Source organism: Myxine glutinosa, chromosome 1 (assembly GCF_964187855.1).
Source record: "Myxine glutinosa chromosome 1, kmMyxGlut1.1, whole genome shotgun sequence".
NCBI classification, from domain to species: Eukaryota; Metazoa; Chordata; class Myxini; order Myxiniformes; family Myxinidae; genus Myxine; species Myxine glutinosa.
Genome location: NC_136261.1, coordinates 76,276,149 through 76,302,695, shown reverse-complemented (window position 1 = coordinate 76,302,695; position 26,547 = coordinate 76,276,149). Strand labels below are relative to the sequence as shown.

Genomic DNA, 26,547 nt, shown 5'->3' with positions numbered 1-26,547 from the left:
CCGTAACACCTATCGGCTCAAAATCCTTTTAACTGTTGATTTGGTAGTTTTTACAATGAAGGAAACACGTATCGGGAGTACATACGACATCGGGAGTACTAACTGCATGCGTCTTCAGTATCAAGCTTAAATCTCTTATGGTGGATCTGAAGAGCGGAATGCTTAGAGAAGTGGTGGGCTACTTCGGCATGAATGAGGATCAGAAACGTGGACTCCCACACTGCCACATCCTGCTGATACTTGCTCCCGCATGACGTTATTTTCCCGGGTGCCGCACAAACGGCTGCACCTATCGAGATTTAACGGATGTTTATATAAATCGTTTAAAGAAAAAAAGCCTTCAATTTCTGATATTTAGCCTTTTCATTTGGGCCTCCCAATTGAAGCCCCGCCCATAGGGCGGGTACCGTTGCTAGTATATATAAATACTGTAGTACTTATTTAAAGCAGTCAAGCCAAGCAATTCCTGCATTGTGGTGATTTTAAAGATGGCTGTTAAACACTACTTGCCAATAAAACAGGGTTTGTGGGAAACAGCGTTGGCCTATTGAGCCCTGCAAAGGTCATCAACACATGATTAAGATATGACCGCAAAAGGAACCCTGTGAAATGATGTCTTAGCTTTATGGTTTGGCCTGTTTAGTGTTCCCAATTGAGCACTTAGCTCATGATGTGCAGATTCCAGCTTAAAATCAAGTCATGCTATCGACTCTGGGCAATCTATTCTGTGATCATATTGGGAGGATAGCCTAGAGGTATGTGCACTCACCTCTGAGCTATCTACTTTGGGTTTGAATCTCGATTCAACTCCAGACTATCATTCTGGTGCCTTGCAGGAAGGGCGAGGCATCAATGTGTGTGTGCTGTGCCTCAGATGGACGTTCAACTGGGTGTCCCGTATGCCAGCATTTGTTGGTGGACATTAAAGATTCTACGGTGTCTTTGTGAAGCACATGCGAGCTATCGCCGGCACCCTGGAAAAAATACAAATTCCTTCCCTAACTTAGAGGGTGTTGAATCAGCAGCACAGCCATGTCCTCAGCCAGCGCTGCTACGCATAACCATGTGCTGCATTTGAAGGAAGAAGAAGCAGTCCTTCTCAAAGAGTAGGTAGGTTATTTACGACACCCTAAATAAATTACACATTCCTGCCCTAACCTACAGGGGGATAATTGCGTCATTGACACAGACGCACTCCTCCAGGTAATGATGCAAACCAGCTGCCAATTGCAGCACACGAAATAATGATTACGAAACTGCAATGCACAGAATGCGATGCAATAAAGAAGAAGATGTAGCAGTTACCTTATTGGGACATAATCCACGTGCACGGGCCAGTGGGGCTTTTGATGATGTGGGCGTGACGTACGCGCGGTTGTTGAAGCCACGCCCTCCGAAGAGGGTGTTGGCGCTATAAAAGCTGTATGAGTTCCGTTCGCGTACGCAGTCCGTTGGAATAAAGGAGCTTTGAACAACCAGAAATGGCCTCGTCCTCTCGTCATCCGCAACTCCTACACTGGTGACCCCGGCTGCTCCCGAACGGATTCGGGGGCTGCAAACGAACATGGCAAACACAGTTTCGATCGAACTGCCGGAGTTTTGGGAACGACGGGCGGCTGCGTGGTTCGTGCAGGTTGAGGCCCAGTTCGCCCTTCGGAACATTTCCGCAGGCGACACGGCGTATTGTTGGGTCGTGTCTGCGCTCGGCTCCTCCACTGCGACCAGGATCCTCCGAAGAGACGCAAGTACGAGACGTTGGCGGCACTGCGGCTTGTCTCCTTCGCGCGCAATGAGGCCGAGCACTGCTTGAGCCTGCTCGGCACTGCCGAGCGCGCCCGCGAACTACTTTCTCTACCCGGGCTGGACGATTCCAAGCCGTCGGAACCTATGGACGACATGTTGTCTCTCCTGGGCAGCCACCGACCATGTTTCCTCTGCAAAGAGCCGCTCCTGCAACAGCTGCCAGGACTGGCACAGTCAGCCCTGGCTAACTCGGCTGTCGAGGATTTTCGCGCACACTACAGCCTAGCACCTCCTCTGCGACCAGAGTGGTGAACCTTCTCCAACGTGCGCTGCTGCTCGTAGCCTTCGCGCGCACTATGGCCAAGCACCTCCTCTGCGACCACAGTGGCGAGCCTTCTCCAACGTGCGCTGCTGCTCCTAGCCTTCGCGTGCACTACGGCCAAGCACCTCCTCTGCGACCAGAGTGGTGAACCTTCCCCAACGAGCACTGCTGCTCGTCACCTTCGCGCAACTACATACTACAACTACAACTCGCGAAAACTCTACAACTACAGCTACAGCTCGCGTGTAGAAAGCTGCAACTCGCGCAACTACTACTCCTACTCTGCAACCTCGGGAGGCCCGCAAGGAACCTCAGCAGCCTCCCCCGAGGCCTTGACCAGCCCCCTCGGTTGGCTCAACCCCACGGCGGCGTTTTTTCACACGCACCGAGGCCGAGCACTGCTCGAGCCTGCTCGGCACTGCCGAGCGCACCCGCAAGCTACATGCTTGCATTGCCCGTGCGAGTGCATTCTGGGGGGGGGGGGGGGGGGGCGCATGTAGCGGTTACCTTATTGGGACATAATCCACGTGCACGGGCCAGTGGGGCTTTTGATGATGTGGGCGTGACGTACGCGCGGTTGTTGAAGCCACGCCCTCCGAAGAGGGTGTTGGCGCTATAAAAGCTGTATGCGTTCCGTTCCGTACGCAGTCTGTTGGAATAAAGGAGCTTTGAACAACCCGAAATGGCCTCGTCCTCTCGTCATCCGCAACTCCTACAAAGAGGCCTTAACATGAGACTTAGAATGGAATATTAATTGTTGAAAGGCAAAATTTGGAGTTCTGCCATGGATGTGACAGTGTGTTTAACTCTATTAGACTCTAATAATTATTTTGCAGATGGAGACACTGTCATAGAAAAGGGTTACAAATATAATTTGTTCATTTGGAAAACGAAACATCTTAAAAGTGGAAAAGTTTTCCTTCTCCCCATTCTCCTTACTGATAAAGCAAAGCATATGAGACACTACAATCAATCTTGTAGATTGAACAAAAGGCGAGACAATGCAAATGGTTGTTGTAAAATTTGACAAATACAGCACTTTGTAGAAAATAATAAGTGAAGAAAACGTAATGCAGATTGTATTAAACATTGGAGTAAGCAGACAGCATAGTGCCAGGCAGCTGTAGGTAAAGGTAACAATATTTTAGGTTGTATTCACAGGGAGATCTTCTATATAAGAGAGCTGTTGGTCTGTGTGTGTGTGTGTGTGTGTGTGTGTGTCGGTGTCGCCATTTTTCTCAGAGATGGCTAAACGGATCTTCGTCAAACTTTCAGAAGTTCATCATTGAGTGCCTGGGAGTGTTTTAGGCCAACAAAAAAAAAAGAAAAAGAAAAAAAAACAAAAACCTCGATAGTGCCTAAGCCTTTTAAAATTAATGACAGTTATATACAAGTACACATTCGCATAAATAAATACAAAGCAATCACCAGACATTTGAATACAAATAAATCAAACAATTCCGGAAGTGTACGAAGTTGGTAGTACGGCTTCTTCTTCTTCGTGATCAGCATCAAACTTAACTCAGAAACGTGATGAGCGCCACATTCACCCAACAGCATATATATGAACCCCCTTCCTCTCCTGCCTCCCCCCTTACCCTCTCCCCTCCCCTCCTCCCTCCCCCTTACCTCCCCTCTCCCCCCATCCCTACCCCCCATCAGAATGGCTGAAGCAGAAGAGATTTTGCGTTTTGGAATGGCCAAGTCAAAGTCTAGATCTTAACCCAATTGACACGTTGTGGCAGAACCTGAAGCGACCAGTTCATACAAGAAAGTCCACAAATATCTCTGAGTTGAAGCAGTTCCGTAAGGAGGATTGGGTCAAAATCCTACAAGCTGATGTGCAGGACTGATCAAGAGTTCCAGGAAATGTTTGGTTGAAGTTATTGCTGCTCAAAGGAGTGGCACCAGTTACTGAAAGTAAAGGTTCACATACTTTTTCCAATAAAGAAATTGAATATTGGATAATTTTGCTCAATAAATAAATGAAATTGTGCGCTATTTGTTGAATCGGGTTCTCTTTATCTAGTATTAGGACTTAGATGAAAATCTGATCACATTTTAGGTAAAAATTTATGCAGAAATACAGAAAATTCTAACTGGTTCACAAACTTTTTCTCACGACTTATCAAACTGGTCCAGAGATATAGCCAAAACAATAACAGATATAAAACAGATAGGCATCAAAAATAACTGATGAGATTTAGTATCATTCTTAAAAATAAAAATCCCACATCCGCAAGCTTATCCCATTGTCACATGTGGCGAAGGAAGATCTGACATAGGTAAATGAATGATAGAAGCCGATGCGAAAATGCTTCGATGTGATGATGGTTTCAGATCAGTAGGGGAAATGTCGATACAAATGGGTTGGAGCAGTTGTGGGAATGCAGAAATGCATCCCGGTGATGCACTTCCACAATGCTGGGCCCATCTCTGGCCAGTGGGGAAGTTTACACCGGTGGCAACATGGGCATGACTGTTTGTGTCTGCTGCCTGCTATTTTTTTCCCTGCAGCTCGAAACAATTGCAGGAAGTTTATTTAACTGTCGTGAACCCCGCAGAAGAACATAGCAATAACTTTTACCTCGCATAAACAAACGTATTGTTAAAAAACAGAAAGAAAGAAGATCTGCGGATATGGTTACGTACTACGGGACAATTTTGGTGATAACCGGATCAAGTCAGCATATTCATGAATGCTACAGCAAATCTCGTCACTTTCTAAAGGTGATCACACACATTTTTCTTTTGTTGTAGTGAAATAAAGCTTGTGGGGTGTTTGTGTGAGTATTACAAGCTGCGCAGGGATGTTAAGAAGACATTGTTGCACTTTTACACAAATCAAAAAAAATTCATTTTTTCCTCCTTTCTCTCGCCTGAGGAACCAACTGTTCCAGTCTGTTCAATCCGATTCTTCCATTCAGGGCTTCAAAACAGCTGTTCATCCCCCATCCATAGTCATAATCTCCTCTACCCCAAATGACCCCATTTCCAAGCCATCCTTTTTCTAGGATATTGTGATTTTTCCCTCCTCTCCCTCTCCTCTTTTTGTTTGTTATTTGTCAGTTGCTTTGCTCCTTTTCTGTTTCATCACTGCTTTCCCCTTCCTCTTCTTCCTGTATTTCATTCAGCTTGTGTGCAGCTTGTTGACCTCACGTGTCCTTCTCCATCCTGTGATCTCACTCTCACTTTTACTCTGCTGTCAGTGTTTCCCCCTTTCCATTTCGTTCCCTTCTATTGTGCTCTAGCTCTTCCATGAGCCTTGATCATGTATACAAAAAATACATTATATATCTATATCTATCTATATCTATCTATCTATATATAGCTTTGGGGTAGGCTAAGCTTATGGGAGCGAGACATGGCTAATGAACGTAGAGCAGCAACGAAGGTTGGAAAGGGTGGAAATGCGAATGGTTCGACGGATGTGCGGAGTATCGTTGAGAGAGAGGAAGACAAATGATGAATTGTGCAAGATGGTGGGAATAGAGCCTGTGATTGATGCTGTGAAGAGGAACAGGTTGAGATGGTTTGGTCATGTGTTGAGGAAGGATGAAAGTGACTGGTTGAGAAGAGTGATGGAAATGAATGTAGAAGGAAGTAGAGGACAGAGAAGACCGAGAAAGACTTGGCTAAAGGTGGTGGAAGAAGAAATGCGGTCAAGGGGGTTAACAAGGAGAGATGCAGAAAATAGGGCAAAATGGAGAAGATTGTCATGGGGACCTCAAGTCTTACCCCCGCTCCAGCAGGGAAAATGGCCTTAAAATGCCTGTTGTGTTGTTGTTGTTGTATATATATATATGAAAGGGGATGTTGGGTGAGGCATTAACAGTGGCAGCAAATCTACTTCTTGGTGAGATCCGCTCATGGAAATCACAATCACCAGGTGCTTACAAACTCCCATCTAAACACTATAAAAATAGTCCTGAAAATATCTGTAAAACCGCTGACCTCGAATGGACTATCAAATCAACACCTCTCCCGTGTCTGCCTGAAATGTGCAGTAGCACCAAACCCCAACCCCACCAAACAGTACCCCCACCAAACATCAGGAGTGATGCGGCTGTATTGAGGGAGTACTCAAAGATGCTGGGTAAATAAACCAGAGCTCCCGATCTTTAAAATTGCAAACCCAACACCACCCAACCGTCTAAAATTGAGGTAGCCTTTCTGGATATATGGAGATAGGCTCCTGCTCTCTATGAAGGACAAACACTCAGTTGTGTGATGCATGGCTAAGCTTGTGGGTTTCCCAACAAGGAAGTTGTTGACGACCCCACAAATGAGCTACCTGGCTTCCCAGCGACCAATAAGACTTTGGACTGCATTGAACCAAATAAGAACAATACATGGAAGATGCAACGACTTCTTTCATAAATGCGAGATGAAAGATACTCCGTTCTGAGAATGTGGGGCAATTCAATCAGTCCTGCATATTGCCCAAGACTGCCCCCTATATTCCTATGAAGGGAGTATCATCAAACATCCCTATGATTTCACCAAATGCTATAGAGTGGCTTTCAAAACGAACATCACAATTGTGCACTTGATGTCTCCATTCCTTCCACTGGCCTGCTTTTTATTGTCTTATTTAGAATGTCATGCAAGTGTATGTATATATTGTTACGTGCTCCTCCCCGACCCCCTGGTCACGGTGTACCTCCGAGCCCCGGGAGGAGTCACGGCAGAAAAATGTGTTATTCTGTATGTCAAAGATCAATGGTGAAGCCACACCAATTGTTACTTACAAACAAATATTGTATTAAGATCACACAAGAATAACAGTACAACAATAATAGTAATCAAAAGTACAATCAATATATATCCTACGATGGTACCATCAGTTTCGTAATATATAACTCACTGTGCTCCAAGTGAGTGAAGCAAGAACATTCCCAATGTCTCTTTCCCGGCTTCAAACCAAAGTTGATTCCGGTTTCAAGCCAAAGTCGATCCCGGCTTCAAGCGAAAGTCGATCCGCTCCAGCGATCATCAGAACGATGTCCAATCGAGACCAGAATCCCGTTCGGATGACAGTCACAGTCACGCGTCCAAAGCTGCACAAAGGCGCCCTCAAGGCGACTGGGAAATCCAAAGGCGCCCTCCAGGCGACTGGGAAATCACACCCTCGGGTATGGACGTTTCACGGCTCACAGTCGGCGAACCTCAGATTTACCTTCAAAATCCGCGTTGCGCGCGCACGCGCACACACACACACACACACACACACACACACACACACACACACACACACACACACACACACACACACACACACACACACACACACACACACACACACACCAGATACACGTCTGAATGCGGTGAGAACAGCTGAAGCGAAGCAAAGAAACCTTGCTCGACGCACAAAGCGCGTGTGTCAAAATGGCCGACGGCCCGTACTCGAGACGTAATGGCACGACGAGGATTCTCTTCGGAATCAATCGCAAAACCTAAAAATGCAGGTGAATCTGTCACAGCGATAACAACTCTGTCGCAGGAATTCCCTTTCCCGGGAAACCCAAAGTTCACTCGTGACTCTTGCTCGCCAATGTTCGCTCCAGACCGCAAAGCAACTATGCTTCTTGTCCGACTCCACTCGCTCCACCTTCTTCTCTCCTCTTCCTCTTCTTCTTCGTCCGGTTCCGGCTTCATTTAAAACATTAACTTTTTTACCTTTTGAAAATAATAATTTCGATTTCCCTCAAACAACAATAATAATAATACATGGAATCAAAAATGTTTACAGTGGATGAAAACCACAACAACGGAAGTGACGAATCCGTAACAATATATATATATATATATTATATATATATATATATATATATATATATATATATATATATATATATATATATATATACATATATATATATATATATATATACATATATATCTATCTATAATTCCAGTAATCTCTGTGTGTGTGTGTGTCTGTGTGTCTGTGTGTTTGTTTGTCTGTGACCGCTGTTTCTCGACAACCACGGGTCCGATATACTTGAAACTTGCCAGGTATATTGCTGGGGACCCGAGGATGTGCCTTTTAAAGGTTTCATATTAATCGGAGAAGTAGTTACCGAGCTATGTCCAAAAAACGATTCAACCAATCAGAGAGCAGCGAGCTATCACGTGTGCCGAACGTGCCGAACAGACTCTGCCTCGGACGGCACATTTGAGAGCGTATTCATTTATTTCACGTTGGCAAACTATGTTGGCGCTATGTTGGCGTTAAACTATGTTTTAAAACTAATTAAAACTAATTTGCGATTCATCGTAACTGCGATATGCGACCTTCCGGACAGTCAAATGAGGACGTCACTTCCGGACTTACGGATAGTCATAGTGACGACGTACTGATGCTGAACGTGGCGAGCAGACGCTGTAAGGTACGATCGATTGTAGTACACGTTTATAATAACTCTGCCGATACAGGCCCGATTAACTGCAGCGCCATCCGAGCTGTGGCGTCGGGACGATACATTCATTGTACGGTCACATCACGCACTTACGGGCACGCCCATGCATGCATGGGCGAAGACATTTTTTTTTTTTTTTTTGGCAAGGAACGGGCACCCACGTACGGGCACGTCCTAGTATATATATATACATATATATATACATATATATATATATATATATATATACATATATATATATATATATATATACATATATATATATATATATATACATATATATATATATATATATATATACATATATATATACATATATATATACATATATATATATATACATATATATATACATATATATATACATATATGTATATATATATACATATATGTATATATATATACATATATATATATATATATATATATATATATATATATATATATATATATATATATATATATATTGTTGTGGATATGAGGATTGTATTTTTTTTATTGTGTGTTTTATTAATATTGCTTGATTCTGGACCCTCCTGCCTCCAGTGTTGTGTAAAGGTCAAAGGGCGTCCCATAATTAGTCCATAAAGCATACACGTCAGCCAATCATAGATTTCCCCCTGGTTGATAGTTATATCTTTATTATGTGTATTAGGGTAAGGCCTTGTCTCCCATTAAGATGACACTCCATTGCACCAAGTGAAATAGAGTAGATTCCTTTCACACCCCCCTTTCATCATTGCCAAGCCTCGATTGCCAATTACATCCCCTCCAAAACCACCATTGAACATGTGCTCGGGTCGGGGAAGAGGGGCGTGCCCGCCCGTCGTCATCAAGGGCGGAGCCAGAGGGTCACGCGACCAACCAGGGCCGAGGTGAGCACACCGATGGGCGTGTCCTGAAGGCCGGCGGCTTGATCGCAGGAGGCGCTATAAAAAGCGCGCGCGCAAGGTACTGCGTGAGATCATCCAGAGAGATCATCCAGAGAGATCATCCAGGGAGATCATCCAGAGAGATCATCCAGAGAGAGCATCCAGCAGCGATTCTTGTCCAAGAGAGATCATCCAGGGAAGCACACAGCCTGCTATTCGTCGCCTTGCTCACCAAAGTTGGACCAAGCAAGAGAGTTGGGCAAGAAGCAAGCACGTTGTTCAGTTGTGTGGTTGAGTCAGACGAGTCCTGGCAAAGCGCGCGACGTCCACCGCAGCAGCAGCAGACACAGCAGCAGCAGCGGTGGCCACAGCAGCAACAACAGCAGCTTGGGGCCTTGACGGCAGTTTTGAGGAAACGGCACCGCCGATCGTGCTGCAGTACCCTTGGACCTTCCTCTCCCTCCAGCCATCCATCTCCCGCCAGTCCTATCATCATTCCCCGCGTGAGTCCTTGTTTGTTCTGTCCCTGGGTTAATTAAGACTGCATAGATAAGCTAGCGATTTTCACTGTGTCCTTCTGGTCCATCCCTCTGTCTATTTTATTTTCTTATCTTTCCTTCTCCTTGGTTTTTTTGAGCCTGTAAATAGCAAATAAATTATATTCATATTTCCAACCTTTTTGTCTGCTTCTTCTACACATCCGTGTCGCCTTAGTCTTTTCCCTATTGAATATCTGTGGCGCGATCCGGCCAACGTTCGGGAATCGGGTTAGTCGGGGTAACTGTACGGCCGCGGGGCCATCCGCTCGGCAAAACCAACATCTTATCCGCGGTCCGTAACAATTGGTGTCGGGAGCGGGAACGGACCCGAAGCGCGCTTAATGCGCTCAAAATTACGCGCTACTGAAATTTGTTTTGTTTTACAAAACCCGAATTTTGAAATCGCGCCATGGCTAGTCAAGGCGATCGGATGCCGGTGGGGGAACTAGAGGAGGGGTTAGGAGTAACCCAGGATCAGAGGGACGAAATAGAGGAGAGCAATGAGGAGGTGGTTGAGGAAGTTTCAGGCGCGCAAAATGGCGCCTTTGCGCACGCGGTTACAGCGGCACCAAATTTAGCGGCGCCCGTGACCGTAGCAGCACCGGTGGATTCGAACCTTTTTTTGCTGCAAATGGGGGCCCTTATGGACAAAATGAGTAAGCAATTAAGGGACGAAGTGAGGGGTACTAGTGAGCAATTAAGAGACGGGTTAAACAATTTGGGAAATAAATTTGAGGGGTTAGACAAGAAATTTGAGGGGTTAGACAATGGGATAGAAGGGGTGAAACATGGGTTAACGGGGGTGGAAAATAGAATGGCTGCCCAGGAGAATCAGATAGAGGGGGTGAAAAATGGGTTAGAGGGGTTAGAAAACAAGATGGAAAACAAATTGCGGGAAATAGGGGAGCAATCCGCCAGAGAAATTAAACAAATGGGAGAGCAGATGGAGGAGGTGAAAATCGGGGTAGAAACCGAATTGGATGCTCAGAGGGATGAATTGGGACAGATGAGGGTGGCATCTACAAAAGAGAGGGAGGAGATGAAGGAGGAGATACGATGAGGTGTAAGCGAGGAGGTCTCGGGGGTACGCGAGGAGGTAAAGCGAGGTGAAAAGCGTATGGAGAAAGAGGTGAGAAATGGGACGGCAAAGTTACAAGGGGGCATAGAGGACCTGACGGAGGAGGTGGAACAGCTGACGGTGGGACAGACGGAGTTAGCGGGGCAGGTACAAAAGAACACTGCGGTACTAGGAGGGTTAAAAGCGACACAAAGAGACATCAAGGACGACTTGATAGCAACGAAGAGGCAATGTCAGATGGTACGTGAGGGACTGACAACGAGGTTGGAAGAGGTGACAGAAGTAATGGAGACGAAGGACCGGGAAGTGAGGAGGCACATAGAAACGGTCAAGGTGGCGTTAGAGGACGAAATTGAGGAGACACACTGGGAAATAAAAGAGGTGAAGCAAAAATTAGAGGAGGTGGAAGAGGAGGTGAGTGAAATTAAGAAGAGACGGACGGAAACTAAGAGAAATACAGGAGGAGGTGATGGAATATGTTCAAGGTCTGTACTCGAATCGTGATGATGTGCTCACTAACCAAATAAAGAGTTTGCAGGTGGCAGAGGAGGTGCGGAGACGAGGTGCCGAGGTGAGAGGCGATATACGTGGAAATGTATATGATGTGAGGGGAGCTTCAGTCGGCTTGGGGGTTGTTGTGGACCCGGGTGTTCGTGAGAGGCCGTTGGTGAAGTGTGCGACAGGTACGGTGTGCGAAGGAGGAGGTGTGCGAGAATGTCCGACTCTGGGGTCTGTGAGGAAAAAGTGCGCGCCGAGGAGTGAGTGTGCTGTCGAGAGTGAGTTGGTCGTAGCGCGTGTGCGAGGGAGCACATGGAAGCGCGTAGTGAGGAGTGTTACAGAGGATGTAACGAGAGAGTGTACACCTGTGGTGAGTGTTACGGAGGGAGTAACGAGAGAGTGTGCGCAAGAGGATGCGCGAGAAAGGTGTATAACGGACGGGTGCATAAAAACAGAGTACGCTGTCGAGAGTAAGGATGAGTGCGCAACCGAGTGTGGAGGTGAGAGTAGTAAGAGTGACACGGAGCGTGAGTTGGTTGTGGCAGGTGAGAGAGGATGTACACCTGGAATGGAAGGATGCACACCTGGAATGGTAGAGCGGGTGTGGGAATGCACACTGGAATTGGTAGTGAGGCACGTGGTTGGGTGTGCGAGTGAGAGCACACCTGTAGTTGTCACCGAGGAGGTGACCGAGAAGGGGGCGCGAAGAGGTGTGTTGGTGAGGTGTGCGAACGACGAGTGTGTGCAAAGGTGTGCGGTGGTCAGGTGTGTGAGCAAGTCTGTGAGCGAAAGAACGAGTGCAATAGCGAAGTACGCGGGGTGTACGGGCGGCGTTGGAGCACCGAGCTCGGTGAGGGTGAAAGGGGTAGCGTATGCGTGTGAGCATGCAGGTGAAGCATCGACGGTAACCGGGTTAGCGGTTAGAGTGACTTATAGCCGAATCGGGCCCTGGGTGCGCGCCGGGCAGCTTCGCGTGCCGCGAGGACCAGCGGGGATCCGAACCACGGCGGTTTCGAAAGAATCGCCGTAAGCGATCCACGCCGGGCCGCGCTTTGAATGGCCGCGTCCGTGCTCCACTAGGCGGAGCGGGCAACCCGATAGGAAGGGTCGTCATGGCGACCCCTTTTTGTTGAGGCGTTCCGGCAGGTCGAGATCGGGCCATTGGACGGCTCTGTGCCGAGATGGTGCGTGGGATCTTGGCCCGGGTAAGCCCCCGCCCCTGCACCGAATGCGGGACGTATCCAGCCGCCGGCACCAAGCAACCCGCATTCATTGCTCGGCCGTGCGAAGCCGGGCTGTAGAAGTGAATTGGCGCACCGAGAGGCACTAGGAGTAGACTGTGATGATGAGGATAGTGTTTTGGACCCGAAATTAGAAAAACAAAATTTAAGGATTGGCAGATTGATGATTGATAGAATGATTGGCAGATGATTGGCAAATTTTTGATTGGTTGGAATTTGGTGAGCAAAATTGATAGTAGAAGATACCCGATGTGGTGGGATGGCAACTCTGCCATCTCTCACATCGGGGGCAAAGGAGCACTAGTTATGGGGTTTATGGCAGTGAAAACTAGCCCGGGAGGGTTAGGATATAATGATAGGGATCTAGAGAAGATGACCTTAGGTAACGTTAAGATTAGTTAGTGACAATGATACCTGTAGTGGGGACGCAGGTAGATTAGTGTGGATGATAATGACGTGGTATGTGCTTAGTTTAAAGGGAAGACGGGGAGCGCTAAGTTAGCAGGGCAACAGGTAGTTCAGATGATGCCGTGTGAGTGTTGGAGGTGTATTCAAGTGTATTGAGCAGGGTATGAGTAAATGATTGTGAGGAACAGGTGTGATTGCACAGGTGTGCAACTGAACAGGTGTGTGGAGCAGTGTTTGAGTGAGTGATGGTGATGAGTATTGTGCTGACCAAATGGTCCAGGAAGGAAGGAGGGTGCAGGTGGCACCAGGTGTGATTGCACAGGTGTGCAACGACAGGTGTATGGAGAATGGTTGTGTGGAACAAATGGTGTGGAGTATATGGAGTATTGGAATGGATGGTCGTGGAGTGAGTATGGTGGAAACTATGGAGTGGAGTGGATGGTGCGAAGGTGTGAGTGGGGGAAGGATGGACCCCCATCACGAATACCCGGGGAGGGTAGTGTAAGTGTTAGGTAGAGGGTATAGGTAAATTGTGGTTGGATATTGGCATCTGTGGTGCGGGTGAAAGAATGGTATTTGGATGGGTGCATTAGTGCTGTGGAAATGGCTGGGCGTGTAGCTGTTAGTGTGTGTAGTTGGTTTGGGCACTCCACCACTGTGAGGATGTCGGCCAGGTGAGGCCGCAGGTGGGCTCTGGGAGCCGGTAGAGTTGTTGTGAATGGGGCCCGAGGATCCGGAGGACAGACCCGGGTAGCCCAGTGCCAGAGGGCACCGAGGGGTGACAGAGCCAGGAGGGGCCTTCCCCAGTTAGATAGGTTAGGTAACGAGCAGGTAAGCTCGGGTGGCAACTGCAGTGGTGGAGGTGTGCAGGTGGGTAGACCTGCTGGGAGAGCTACACGCCCCAGTCCTGAAATTGTGCAAGGGCACCGGGAGATGAATCGGGGGAGTGAGACCCCAAATTGAGAAGCACCACAGTTTGGTCAATGGGAATTGGTTTTTAGAACCCATAGTGTAAGTTGGCCAATGGATTGGCAGGGAAAGACCCCGGGTAGTGTAAAGTGTGTTAATGTCATTTAGAGGACTAGGGCATGCCCGTACTATATCTATATCTAAAATTATATCCCCCCCCTCTATTTACATGAAATGGTTTGGTCCAAAGCGAACGGCTTGCGAGTGGTGACAATCCCCCCCCTCTATTTACATGCAATGGTTCGGTCCAAAGCGAACGGCTTCCGGAGTTTGGTAAAGAAATCGCCATCGCGTACACAAACGCGCAGGAAAGCGAATGAATCGCAAATTCGTTTTTATTAGTTGTAAAACATAATGCCCAATTATTCAATTAGCGCCAACGTATTTTGGCTGTTTGCAATTTAATCGCAAGGCAAAGTAGAAAGAGAAGAGGGAAAAAAAGAAAAGCCTTGCCTTGCTGCAAACAGCTGCTGCAAACAACAACAACATGGAAGGCTGCACTGTCCGGAAGTTGGCATATCGCAGTTACGATTATTTTAGTGTTAATGGCCAATTATTCAATTAGCGCCAACGTATTTTGGCTGTTTGCAATTTAATCGCAAGGAAAAGTAGAAAGAGAAGAGGGAAAAAAAGAAAAGCCTTGCATTAACGCATTAACGCTTGCATTGCATTAACGGTTCGGCACACGTGATAGCTCGCTGCTCTCTGATTGGTTGAAGCGTTTTTTGGACATAGCTCGGTAGGTACTTGTCCGATTAATTACAAACCTTGAAAAGGCACATCCTCGGGTCCCCAGCAATATACCTGGCAAGTTTCAAGTATATCGGACCCGTGGTTGTCGAGAAACAGCGGTCACAGACAAACACACAGACACACAGACACACAGACACACAGACACACAGACACACAGACACACAGACACACAGACACACAGACACACAGAGATTGCTGGAATTATAGATAGATAGTTAGGATTAAAGTCTCCTCGCACCATCTGCATCCACTCACCTGGGATGACGTACCTCCACACTATGCCAGGTTGTTTTATTTTTATTGTGCAAATGTTTGGATTGTGAGACGCATCATGACATGGGTGTGACATTGTGCTTGATGTTCCATCTCTTCCTCCTTATGAGGATTGATGATGAATTGGGTGATGGCAAATTTTGGGTAGAGGGATTGTGGTGACGAATTTGGAATAGAAGAAATATGGGGAAGACGTGACAGTAGTGCCGAATTTGTAAATGTGTAGATTTTGTAAATATGGGGTAAGGGCAAGGGTAGAGTCGGTGACAAGGGGGGGTGACGTACGGTAGGGACGAGCTTTTCTCACTTCGCTCTCCGTACGCACTTCGCCTTGCATTGCCTTATTGATTTGTACCCTTGTGACCTTACCCCTCCACTCATCTGTCTTTCCCCCCCCTTTGTCTCCCACATGAGGACCTGTGCGCCACTGGGCGCCGAGGGGAGCGTGCGTGAGTCTGCCATTGTGCGCCCGGAACTCCCAGAACCAGCTGTCTGCATCGATGCACCACATTATGGACCACATGTCTGTGGCCGAGCACCACTTATGGACCCCGTGGGTTGGGGCATGGCCCCTCTGCTGGAACCGGCCATGAAGGCCCGAAATCTTGCTGGCGGACCTTGATCACAGGGCACCGATGCCCCACAGGTGAACCACACGAGTCGGCCCTGTGGGCCATAAATAAAATAAATAAAAATGGACACGTTGGGTGCATTTTAATAGTGCAAATAGGCCGCCAGCAAAGGAAGATGACAACACCAGGAAAATAATAATAGCCAGCAGAGGGAGCCGAAGAGCAAGAGACCACCTGCAGGGTTAGGGGTTGTTGTTTTTATTTTCATGAACAGTGATGACTGTGCACCGATTGGTGCTTGAGGGTGTGTTGGTGCATTTTGGGTGCTTTCATGTTGCATTGATGCAGAGCAGACTGTCTCTCCCCCCCAAAAGAACAATCACAGGTCCTGGGTTAGTTTTGTAAATAAAAGTAACGTCAGTGTAAATAATGCTCCCCACCGTCAGTGTATAGTTTGAAGACCATTCTGCAATTCGGTTAGCTGTGGGCGTGAGTCTGTTAGGTAGGGTGCAATGGAGCAGCGGGACATATTTATTTATGTTTTAAAACTGTCGCACTCAGGGTCAGGTTGAATGTAGAAGGAACTACACCTACGTGTCACACTAAGTTAAAGTTATAGGCCCGGAACGTGCCTATGAGGAGGAGGGTGCAGTGTTGTGGATATGAGGATTGTATTTTTTTTATTGTGTGTTTTATTAATATTGCTTGATTCTGGACCCTAATGCCTCCAGTGTTGTGTAAAGGTCAAAGGGCGTCCCATAATTAGTCCATAAAGCATACACGTCAGCCAATCATAGATTTCCCCCTGGTTGATAGTTATATCTTTATTATGTGTATTAGGGTAAGGCCTTGTCTCCCATTAAGATGACACTCCATTGCACCAAGTGAAATAGAGTAGATTCCTTTCACACCCCCCGTTCATCATTGCCAAGCCTCGATTGCCAATTACATCCCCTCCAAAACCACCATTGAACATGTGCTCGGGTCGGGGAAGAGGGGCGTGCCCGCCCGTCGTCATCAAGGGCGGAGCCAGAGGGTCGCGCGACCAACTAGGGCCGAGGTGAGCACACCGATGGGCGTGTCCTGAAGGCCGGCGGCTTGATCGCAGGAGGCGCTATAAAAAGCGCGCGCGCAAGGTACTGCGTGAGATCATCCAGAGAGATCATCCAGAGAGATCATCCAGGGAGATCATCCAGAGAGAGCATCCAGCAGCGATTCTTGTCCAAGAGAGATCATCCAGGGAAGCACACAACCTGCTATTCGTCGCCTTGCTCGCCAAAGTTGGACCAAGCAAGAGAGTTGGGCAAGAAGCAAGCACGTTGTTCAGTTGTGTGGTTGAGTCAGACGAGTCCTGGCAAAGCGCGCGACGTCCACCGCAGCAGCAGCAGACACAGCAGCAGCAGCGGCGGCCACAGCAGCAACAACAGCAGCTTGGGGCCTTGACGGCAGTTTTGAGGAAACGGCACCGCCGATCGTGCTGCAGTACCCTTGGACCTTCCTCTCCCTCCAGCCATCCATCTCCCGCCAGTCCTATCATCATTCCCCGCGTGAGTCTGTCCTTGTTTGTTCTGTCCCTGGGTTAATTAAGACTACATAGATAAGCTAGCGATTTTCACTGTGTCCTTCTGGTCCGTCCCTCTGTCTATTTTATTTTCTTATCTTTCCTTCTCCTTGGTTTTTTTAGCCTGTAAATAGCAAATAAATTATATTCGTATTTCCAACCTTTTTGTCTGCTTCTTCTTCACATCCGTGTCGCCTTAGTCTTTTCCCTATTGAATATCTGTGGCGCGATCCGGCCAACGTTCGGGAATCGGGTTAGTCGGGGTAACTGTACGGCCGCGGGGCCATCGGCTCGGCAAAACCAACATCTTATCCGCGGTCCGTAACAATATATTTAATCTGAAGAAATTAAATAAGTAGTGAACGTAACTTCAAGACGGTATATCTTTTATTTTCAACAAGCTTTCGACCAAACAGGTCTTCTTCTCAGTCTACAAGAACAGCAGGCATGCCTATAAGAAGGCATATATGATGTTGATTTATGAATAAAATACATACAAAAAGAAGAGATATCGTTAACACTTACTCACCTTCCTCGAGTTCAACGAAAGTGAACTACAGTTTACAGTTATAGTTTACGTTACAGTTTGTACACGCGTACATATATAAACACATGCAAGCACATATTCATATACTGTTTATATTTATATAAATACACTGCCTACATTTGTTAACGACATATATAAAGGTAAAAGGATGTTTATGAAAAAAATGAGGTGAATGAGTTACGGTGAATGAGTTGAGGTGGATTGAATGAGTTGACTGCAAATTTGGTGGTCATCTGCAAATTTTGTCATTATCTGCAAATTTTGTCATTATCTGCAAATTTGAAGTTGATTTTGTCATCTGAAAATTTGGAAAGCTGACTCTTAACCTCATTGTTGGAATAATTGATGCAAATCATAAATGACGGTCTAGTACAGATCCCCAAGGTCCACATTACTTACAACCTCCCCCACCCCACCACCTCCACCCCCAGCCAGATATCCTCCCAATGAAGGCAACCCTTTGCTTCCTATCAGAAATCTCGTTACTCTACCAGCCACTCGACGTGCTTCGCCAACAGCCAACTATGTGGTACCGTATCAAATGCCTTCTGAAAGTATAGATATGCTACATCCATGACACTGTCATTCCCTCATCCACCCAATCAAAGACTTCTTCATAGAACTCCAATAAATTTGCCAAACATGATCTCCCATTAGTTAATGGAAAACTCACAAAAACTTTAAATGAGCACACAAAACATTTCACCAAACCCAGAAAGTTTGCTAAACATGAGGAAACAATAAAGAAATCACCATGGTAAATGCAATTTGAACATGAAATTCCATCATCACTAGTTATATTATACTCAGTTAGAAATAACCAGGCTAACCCTTGTAAATGATCTCTCAGTTGATCGACAGGCCGAAAGAGTAAAACCCTTCAGCAGAGAGTGTCTTTACTTGTATAAAGGTTGTTGTTGTTGTTGTTTGCAGTTGACTTCTCGATGAATTTGTCAAGAATGCTGTAATGTAAGCACTTACTGCTCACAAATCTCAGTAACCATATAATGTAAGTGGTGCAATGACAGTTACTGTGCACCACTGTTGCACTTACATTCTCAGAGCATGTGATTAAACACAAGTATAAAACAATGCCAGCAATTTTACAAACCACTAATGGCTGATTCCAGTCCAAAGCAGTACCTTCAAAAGGGAAATAACTCATAAATCCACGAATCCATAAAAGCTGCTAAGCAAACACAAAAAAACCTAACCAATGAGCCCACAGTGTATAACTGAAATAGCAAAATGTATTGTTATGTGAAGGAACCAGTGTTTTGATCTGCTTTCCAATGTAAAAAAAATGACAAAACGAGAGAGTTCATAGAAAACCTTACATCACACGGTGTTCAATTGTATAATTCAATTGAAATAAAATAATTCAGTTGTTCCTTGATCATTAACAGTCGTATGAAATATTTTCGGAAGTTTACGCAGTCTTATACACAACGTATGTAACATGTCCAAGTACTCTCAGTCTCACATGTCCAAGTTTCCTCTTCTCCAATGGCTTGATCTCTGATCATCAATTTGGTTTCAGACCTGGTCACTCTACTCTGGACATGCTGCTTCTGCTTTCTCAACAATGGATGGAGGTCCTCAATACCAAACAGGAAATTAGAGCTGTCTCCCTTGACATATCACGTGCCTTCGATACTGTCTGGCACCCCGCTCTGCTCACCAAACTCTCCTCCTTTGGTATCCATGGAAATCTCCACGCATGGCTGGTGGACTTCCTCTCTAGTCATAGTCAACGTGTGGCCCTGAATGGGTTGCTCTCATCTCCTCTTCCTGTTCAGGCTCGTGTTCCCCAAGGCAGTGTTCTGGGCCCTGCGCTTTTTTTTTTTTTTTTGCCGCATCGCAGACGCTGCTAATAGACTGCCCTCTGCTGTTGTTGTTGTTCTTCTTCTTCTTCTTGTTCTTGTTCTTGCAGAGAAGACAAAACCTCAAAGCTCCACCCATTCTGGGAACCATAGCTCCACCCATTGTGGGAGAGGCTTCATATAAACAAATATCAACCATTTTATTAACTCGCATAGCTTTGAGGCCTGTTTTGTAGGCCCGTGGTGTCTTCCTCTCTCACACAGTTTTATTTCAAATCAAATTCGATATATCATTTCATTTTTCACAGTCGCTAACATAGTTTTAGACTCGGTTGAAAAAAAACGGGAAGAAAATCCGATGAAAGTTGCCCTTTATAGAACGAAATGAATTCTCAAAGTCCTGTAACTTCAAGTCCATTGAGATATTTTTTTTTAAATCGTGGCATGGTCAGTCATACACCGCCCGAAATAACAGATGGGAAAATGCCGAGATATATATATTTTGTTTAAATCGTGGCATGGTCAGTCATACACCGCCCGAAATAACAGACGGGAAAATGCCGAGATATATTAAAAATTTGTCCATTTGATGACAATCGTCACGATGAAATATTTAATTTATACGTCGTCAGAATAATGTGGAGAGAGGAGCATAGCTTCGTTCACGTGTCGCCACATACGGGAAATTGCCGAGATATATATATTTTTTAATCGCGGCATGGTCAGTCATACACCGCCTGAAATAACAGACGGGAAAATGCCGAGATATATTAAAAATTCGTCGCCACACACGGGAAATTGCCGAGATATATTTTCACTTTGCACAAAAATAACATCAAGTAATCGAATCAATAGGAATGTCCTGTGCCTATAACATCGACGTTATAGGCACAGCTGCATCTAGGCATTGTGTAACATCCACGCGGCTTTTGTTTTAATTAAAACTTTTTGTACTTGTTTTTTTGTATACTGAACCGAGGCTCGTGAAAGAGCTAACATTAATTTCACAAACAAATCAACCAAACAAAATATATAAAAAGAAGGAGCGGAAGACAAGATGGGTAGAGAAGGGGAAGCACACAAACATAACATTTGAGAGCAGGGAGAAGTGTGGGAGGGGGAGGGCTTGGGGGGAGGATGTGTGGGAAGGGGGGGGGGGGGGGAGAGGTATAAAACACAAGGGGACCGAAATTAGCAGGGGTAGAAAAGATCAAGGTTTTGGATGGGGGAAGATAACAGATGGTGGTGACAGCTGTTTTAAAGACCTGGAGGGTGGAGTGGGATTGAAGAGAGTGAGGGAGTTTGTTCCAGAGGGGGGAGAAAAGAGGAATGAAGGAGTGAAGGTGAGCAGAAAGTCTTGATTTTGGCAGTTTAACCATAAGAGGGTTGCAGGCAGATCTTGTGCGACCTGTAGGAATATTTGGGGGACAGAGCCCAGAGAGAGCTGGGGGGGGGCAAGGCCAGAGAGGAGTCGGTAGAAGACGGAAAGACCACCAACCTGCCTGCGGTGAGTGAGTGAAAGGCCCTTGGAGTTAGCTTCATCGCGGGAGATTCCAATGATTCTGAAACGCTTTGGTTTCAACAGCGTGAAGACGAGCTAGTGTGAGGCAGGAGCACCAGACCAGAGGGGAGAGCAGTATTCCATAGAGCTGCGGATGAAAGCCTTGTAAGTGGTGAGGAGCTCAGGTGTACCAAGGAAGGACTTTGCATGACGGAGGATGCCCAGTCGGCGACTGCTTTGGAGGCCAGATTTGAAATGTGGTTTTCCCAGGAAAGATCATGGCAGATAGTGAGACCCAAAATATTGAGTGACAGAACTTCTTGGAGAGGATTATTCAGAAAGTGGATGGGAGGGTCTTCATCAATGATCTCTCTGACTCTCTTGAAAATCCTCTCTATCTCTTTGCTGATGACTCTACTCTCTGTCGCTCCATTCCTCATCCCTCAGATCGGCAGTCTGCAGCCTCCTCACTCTCTGCAGACCTGGAAAAAATCACAGACTGGGCAAACAAGTGGAACATGTCTTTCAATCCTGACAAATCTCACACTCTTACGATGTCTCTCCGAAAAGACCGGCTGGACAACCCTCCCATCCACTTTCTGAATAATCCTCTCCAATAAGTTCTGTCACTCAAGCTTTTGGTCTCACTATCTGCCATGATCTTTCCTGGGAAAACCACATTTCAAATCTGGCCTCCAAAGCCAGTTGCCGACTGGGCAACCTCAGTCGTGCGAAGTCCTTCCTTGGCACACCTGAGCTCCTCACCACATACAAAGGCTTTCATCGCAGCTCAATGGAATACTGCTCTCCCCTCTGGGCTGGTGCTCCTGCCTCACACCTAGCTCGTCTTCACGCTGTTGAAACCAAAGCGTTCAGAATCATTGGAATCTCCTGCGATGAAGCCAACTCCAAGGCATTTCACTCACTCAACGCCGGCAGGTTGGTGGTCTTTCCGTCTTCTACCGACTCCTCTCCGGCCTTGCTCCTCCAGCTCTCTCCGGGCTCTGTCCCCCAAATATTCCTACAGGTCGCACAAGATCTGCCTGCAATCCTCTTATGGTTAAACTGCCAAAATCAAGACTCTCTGCTCACCTTCACTCCTTCATTCCTCTTTTCTCCCACCTCTGGAACAAACTCCCTCACTCTCTTCAATCCAACTCCTCCCTCCAGGTCTTTTAAAACAGCTGTTCACCACCATCTCTTATATCTTCCCCCATCCAAAACCTTGATCTTTTCTACCCCCGCTAATTTCACCCCAAATCCACTTTTTTGAAATACCAACTTCTGTCCTGGAAGTCCTTGGTGTCCTTGTGTTTTATACTTCTCCCACCCCCCCCCCCACCCCTTCCCACGCCTCCTCCCCCCAAGCCCGCTCCCTCCCACACATCTCCCTGCTCTCAAATGTTGTGTTTGTGTGCTTCCCCTTCTCTCCCCATCTTCGTCTTCCGCTCCCTCTTTTTATATATTTTGTTTGTCTGTTTGATTTGTTTGTGAAATAAATGTTAGCTCTTTCACGAGCCTCGATTCAGTATACAAAAAAAACCAAAAAAAAAACCTCCTCAACGGAAGGGTTTTGAAAGTGTCAAGACGGTGATTTGTGTTCTGCAGTGTTGAAGTATATAATTCCATTGAAAGAAAATAAAGACTTTTTGAAGGTCGAAGAAAAAAAACCCGGAAGTTTACCACTGTAGATGCCAGTGTTTTATACACCACCTTATTTAACACGTTATATTAGTTATTCGTGCCTGGTGTTTGTGTCCTTTATGATGTTACTAAAAACAGTAGGTTTACTGTTTAGATCAAAATAAATACCAGTTACTGCACTGTAGTTACAAGAAGAAAGCCGGACATTAATTATACATACATACATAAACACACACACACACACACACACACACACACACACACACACACACACACACACACACACACACACACACACACACACACACACACACACACACACACACACACACACACACACACACACACAATATATATATATATATATATATATATATATATATATATATATATATAAACACATACATACATCCATATACATATACACATGTACAGATAAACGCACCTATACAAACACACATACATAGATATATTATGTACTTGTAAAAACATGTAAAAGCTATTTTATATTTGAAGTTATAACCTTAACCTATAAGCAAATGACTGGTTTTCCAACTGCCCGGATCATCAGCTGGGCACCGTTTTTCATCGAGGTTTTGATCCTTTCAGCCCAGAAGCTCTCCAAACGGCAGGTCCACAACCCTGACTGCAGGTCCACATCAGTAGCTTACTCAACATCAATGGACCCACAACCTCAAAGTTGTGTCCAGACAGTTAGTCAACACAGCAATGCAATATCCTGATTCAAACTTATATAATTACTACTTTTATTGAAAGTATTAACAAAAACGAATAACTTAAATCATAAATCAATTTACTTATCTCACTCCTCTCTGCGCATGTGCGATCGGGACAAATTCAGAGCCAAAGTACTGCTAAACTACAGGTTTGAGTTTCGATTTGTGTTCAAAATATAACATTCAATTGAAAACCAAGTTGCTCCTCGATCATAAACCGACGTTTGTGGTCACGCGGACAGACGGCCGAACAGACAAAATGAATCAATTGCTTAATCGCGCTTTTCACTTCACGTACCTGGCTGATTTTCACCAGCAGCGAAACCAAAGATGCCTCCAATTGAACCTTCTTATCAGCTTCCTGTTGCCAGGTTGTCTCAAACGAGCTCATGAACTCTGACATGAACAGGTTCAGCATAAGCATCAACATTGCAACAGATTTCCATAAAGATGTAAAAAGTTGATAATCACTGTGTTTATATTATTTGAGAAATCAGAAACAACCATTGGCTGCTGTACTTTGACCTACCATCCATCATCCCTTCCTTGCTCCTCAGTTTGTTGAACGTTTCATTCCTTTCTCCTAAAGAAATAACACGTCAATGTGCAAGGCGGTCTCCACATATGCTCCGGGTTAGAGCAGCGCTGCAACACTCAGTTTAACAAACAAAATCGAGGAAAATCATCGAAACATTTTGGCCATTCTGTGAGGAGAGGGTTTTCAACAAATTTGGTAAGATCAGACATATCTGTGATTTTAAACCATGTAAGCCAAATATGTTTTAAACAGGAACGCAAAAGAGAGGCAAGTGTTTCACATGAGAATGTGAAATAGTTTAAGCACTGATTAATATATAGAAAAATAAATAGTAAATAAATAAATAATCATGAAAGAAAAAACGAAAGCAACACTTGCTGATCTTACCTTGGTTGTTTTCCTCGACGTCATTCTCAAGTTCATCAATGTCAGCATCCTGTTCAATCTGATCTTTCATCCCAGTTATCCTGCACAAAATTCGACTCGATCACCCACAGTCCAAGCACCAGGTAATGGTAAAACATCACTATTACTACTATTGTTAAGGGTGTTTCATAAAAAACGCAACCAAAAGTTGTTTTATACTTTTTTAATTTTCCATTGAAACTACATGAAACTTATACACAAGAATCTTTGTAATCTTATTATAATAGAGCAAACGTATATGGTTAGTGATGTCGTTATGTATGTTTGTTTGTTTGTTTGTTTGTTTACATGTGACTAAAACGTCTTCTTATTCTTCAAGAAAAATTAACACCCTCTTAATTAATCCTCTTAATTACGTTTAGACTGCTGAGATCCCTCAGACCTTTGACGACCCTTTAATTCCCCCAAGACCCTTAAGACCACCAAGACCCCTGAAGTCCCAAAATACCCTTAAAGACCCAAAATACCCTTGAAGGCCCGGAGGCTCAAAAAGACCCTCAAGACCCAAATGGCCCCGAAGACCCAAATACCCTTAAAGAACCAGAGGAACCAAAAGACCCTTAAGACACAAAAGCCGCTGAAGACACCGAAGACCCAAAATACCCCGAAGAAGCAAAAGACCCCAAAGACCCCAAACACCCAAAAGACCCTGGTGACCCAAAAGACCCCGGTGACCCAAAAAGACCCTGAAGACCCAAAAGACCCCGAGGACCCAAAAAGACGCTGTCGACCCAAAACACCCCCAAAGACCAAAAAGACCCTAAAGACCCAAAACACCATGAAGACCCAAAAGACCCTGAAGACCCAAAAGACCCTGAAGACCCCAAATACCCTATAGACCCCAAATACCCTTAAATACCACGAAGAACCCAAATACCCCCAAAGACTCTTAAAGACCCAGAGGAAACAAAAGACCCTTAAGACCAAAAAGCCCCTGAAGATACCAACAGGCATTTTAAAGGCCATTCTCCCTGCAAGAGTGGGGGTCAGCCCCGCGGTCCCCATGACAATCCTCTCCACTTCGCCCCACCTTCCGCATCTCCCCCTGGCAGCCCCCCCCCCCCCGCCCGCACCCCTTCCCCGACCATCCCCAGCCAAGTCCCTTCGGCCCTCCCCGTCCTCCACCTCCCTCCACACCCACTTCCATCACTCCTCCCAACCAGCCACCCCCATCCCTCCTCACCACATGACCAAACCATCTCAAACTGCCTCTCCTCACAGCATCCATCACAGGCTCTACTCCCATCATCCCTCGCAAATCATCACCTGTCCTCCTCCCACCTCATCGACACAACACACATCCACCGAACCACCCGCACTTCCACCACCTCCAGCCCCCACTGCTGCCCCATGCCCACCACCCATGCCTCGCTCCCACAAACCACAACACTTCCCACACATGCAGCACACCCCCCCCCCCCAGCCCCAACGACACTCCCCCCCGCCTCGTCAGCACACCACCCAGCCCCCGAAACTTCCTCCATGCACATCTCACTCCAGCAACCGCCGCCGAGTCCGATCCACCCCCTCCACCCAGCATGTCCCCAGGCAACAAAACATTCCCACACCTTCCAGGCTCACGCAGCCCCCAAGATCCAACTCAACATCCCCTCCATCTGCAGCTCCCTCTGCGCACACCCCACACCTGAATGCAGCTGCCACACTGGTCAACGACCCTCCCAAACCACCACATTCCTGATGAACCCACTCAGCGCACATTGTACAACAACAACAACAACAGGCATTTTAAGGTCATTTTCCCTGCAAGAGCGGGGGTTAGCCTTGCGGTCACCATGACAATCTTCTCCATTTTGCTCTATTTTCTGTATCTCCCATTGTTAACCCCCTTGTCCGCATTTCTTCTTCGACCATCTTTAGCCAAGTCTTTCTCGGTCTTCCCCGTCCTCTACTTCCTTCTACATTCATTTCCATCACTCTTCTCAACCTGTCACTTTCATCCTTCCTCAACACATGACCAAACCATCTCAAACAGGTTCTCTTCACAGCATCCATCACAGGCTATATTCCCATCATCTTTCGCAATTCATCATTTGTCTTCCTCTCTCACAACGATACTCCA

General features: G+C 46.1%; 1 protein-coding gene across 1 annotated transcript in view; it reads right to left on the bottom strand.

Moving 5' to 3' along the window:
* The window catches only part of IFT74 (intraflagellar transport 74), a 108,631-nt gene that overhangs the window by 29,922 nt on the left and 52,162 nt on the right, over window positions 1-26,547 (bottom strand). Inside the window, exons 13-15 of the mRNA XM_078773461.1 lie at window positions 24,429-24,508; window positions 24,033-24,086; window positions 23,802-23,899 (exon numbers count right to left, since the gene is read on the bottom strand). Coding sequence (XP_078629587.1) covers window positions 23,802-23,899; window positions 24,033-24,086; window positions 24,429-24,508 — 232 coding nt within the window. The remainder of the gene's footprint in view (window positions 1-23,801; window positions 23,900-24,032; window positions 24,087-24,428; window positions 24,509-26,547) is intronic.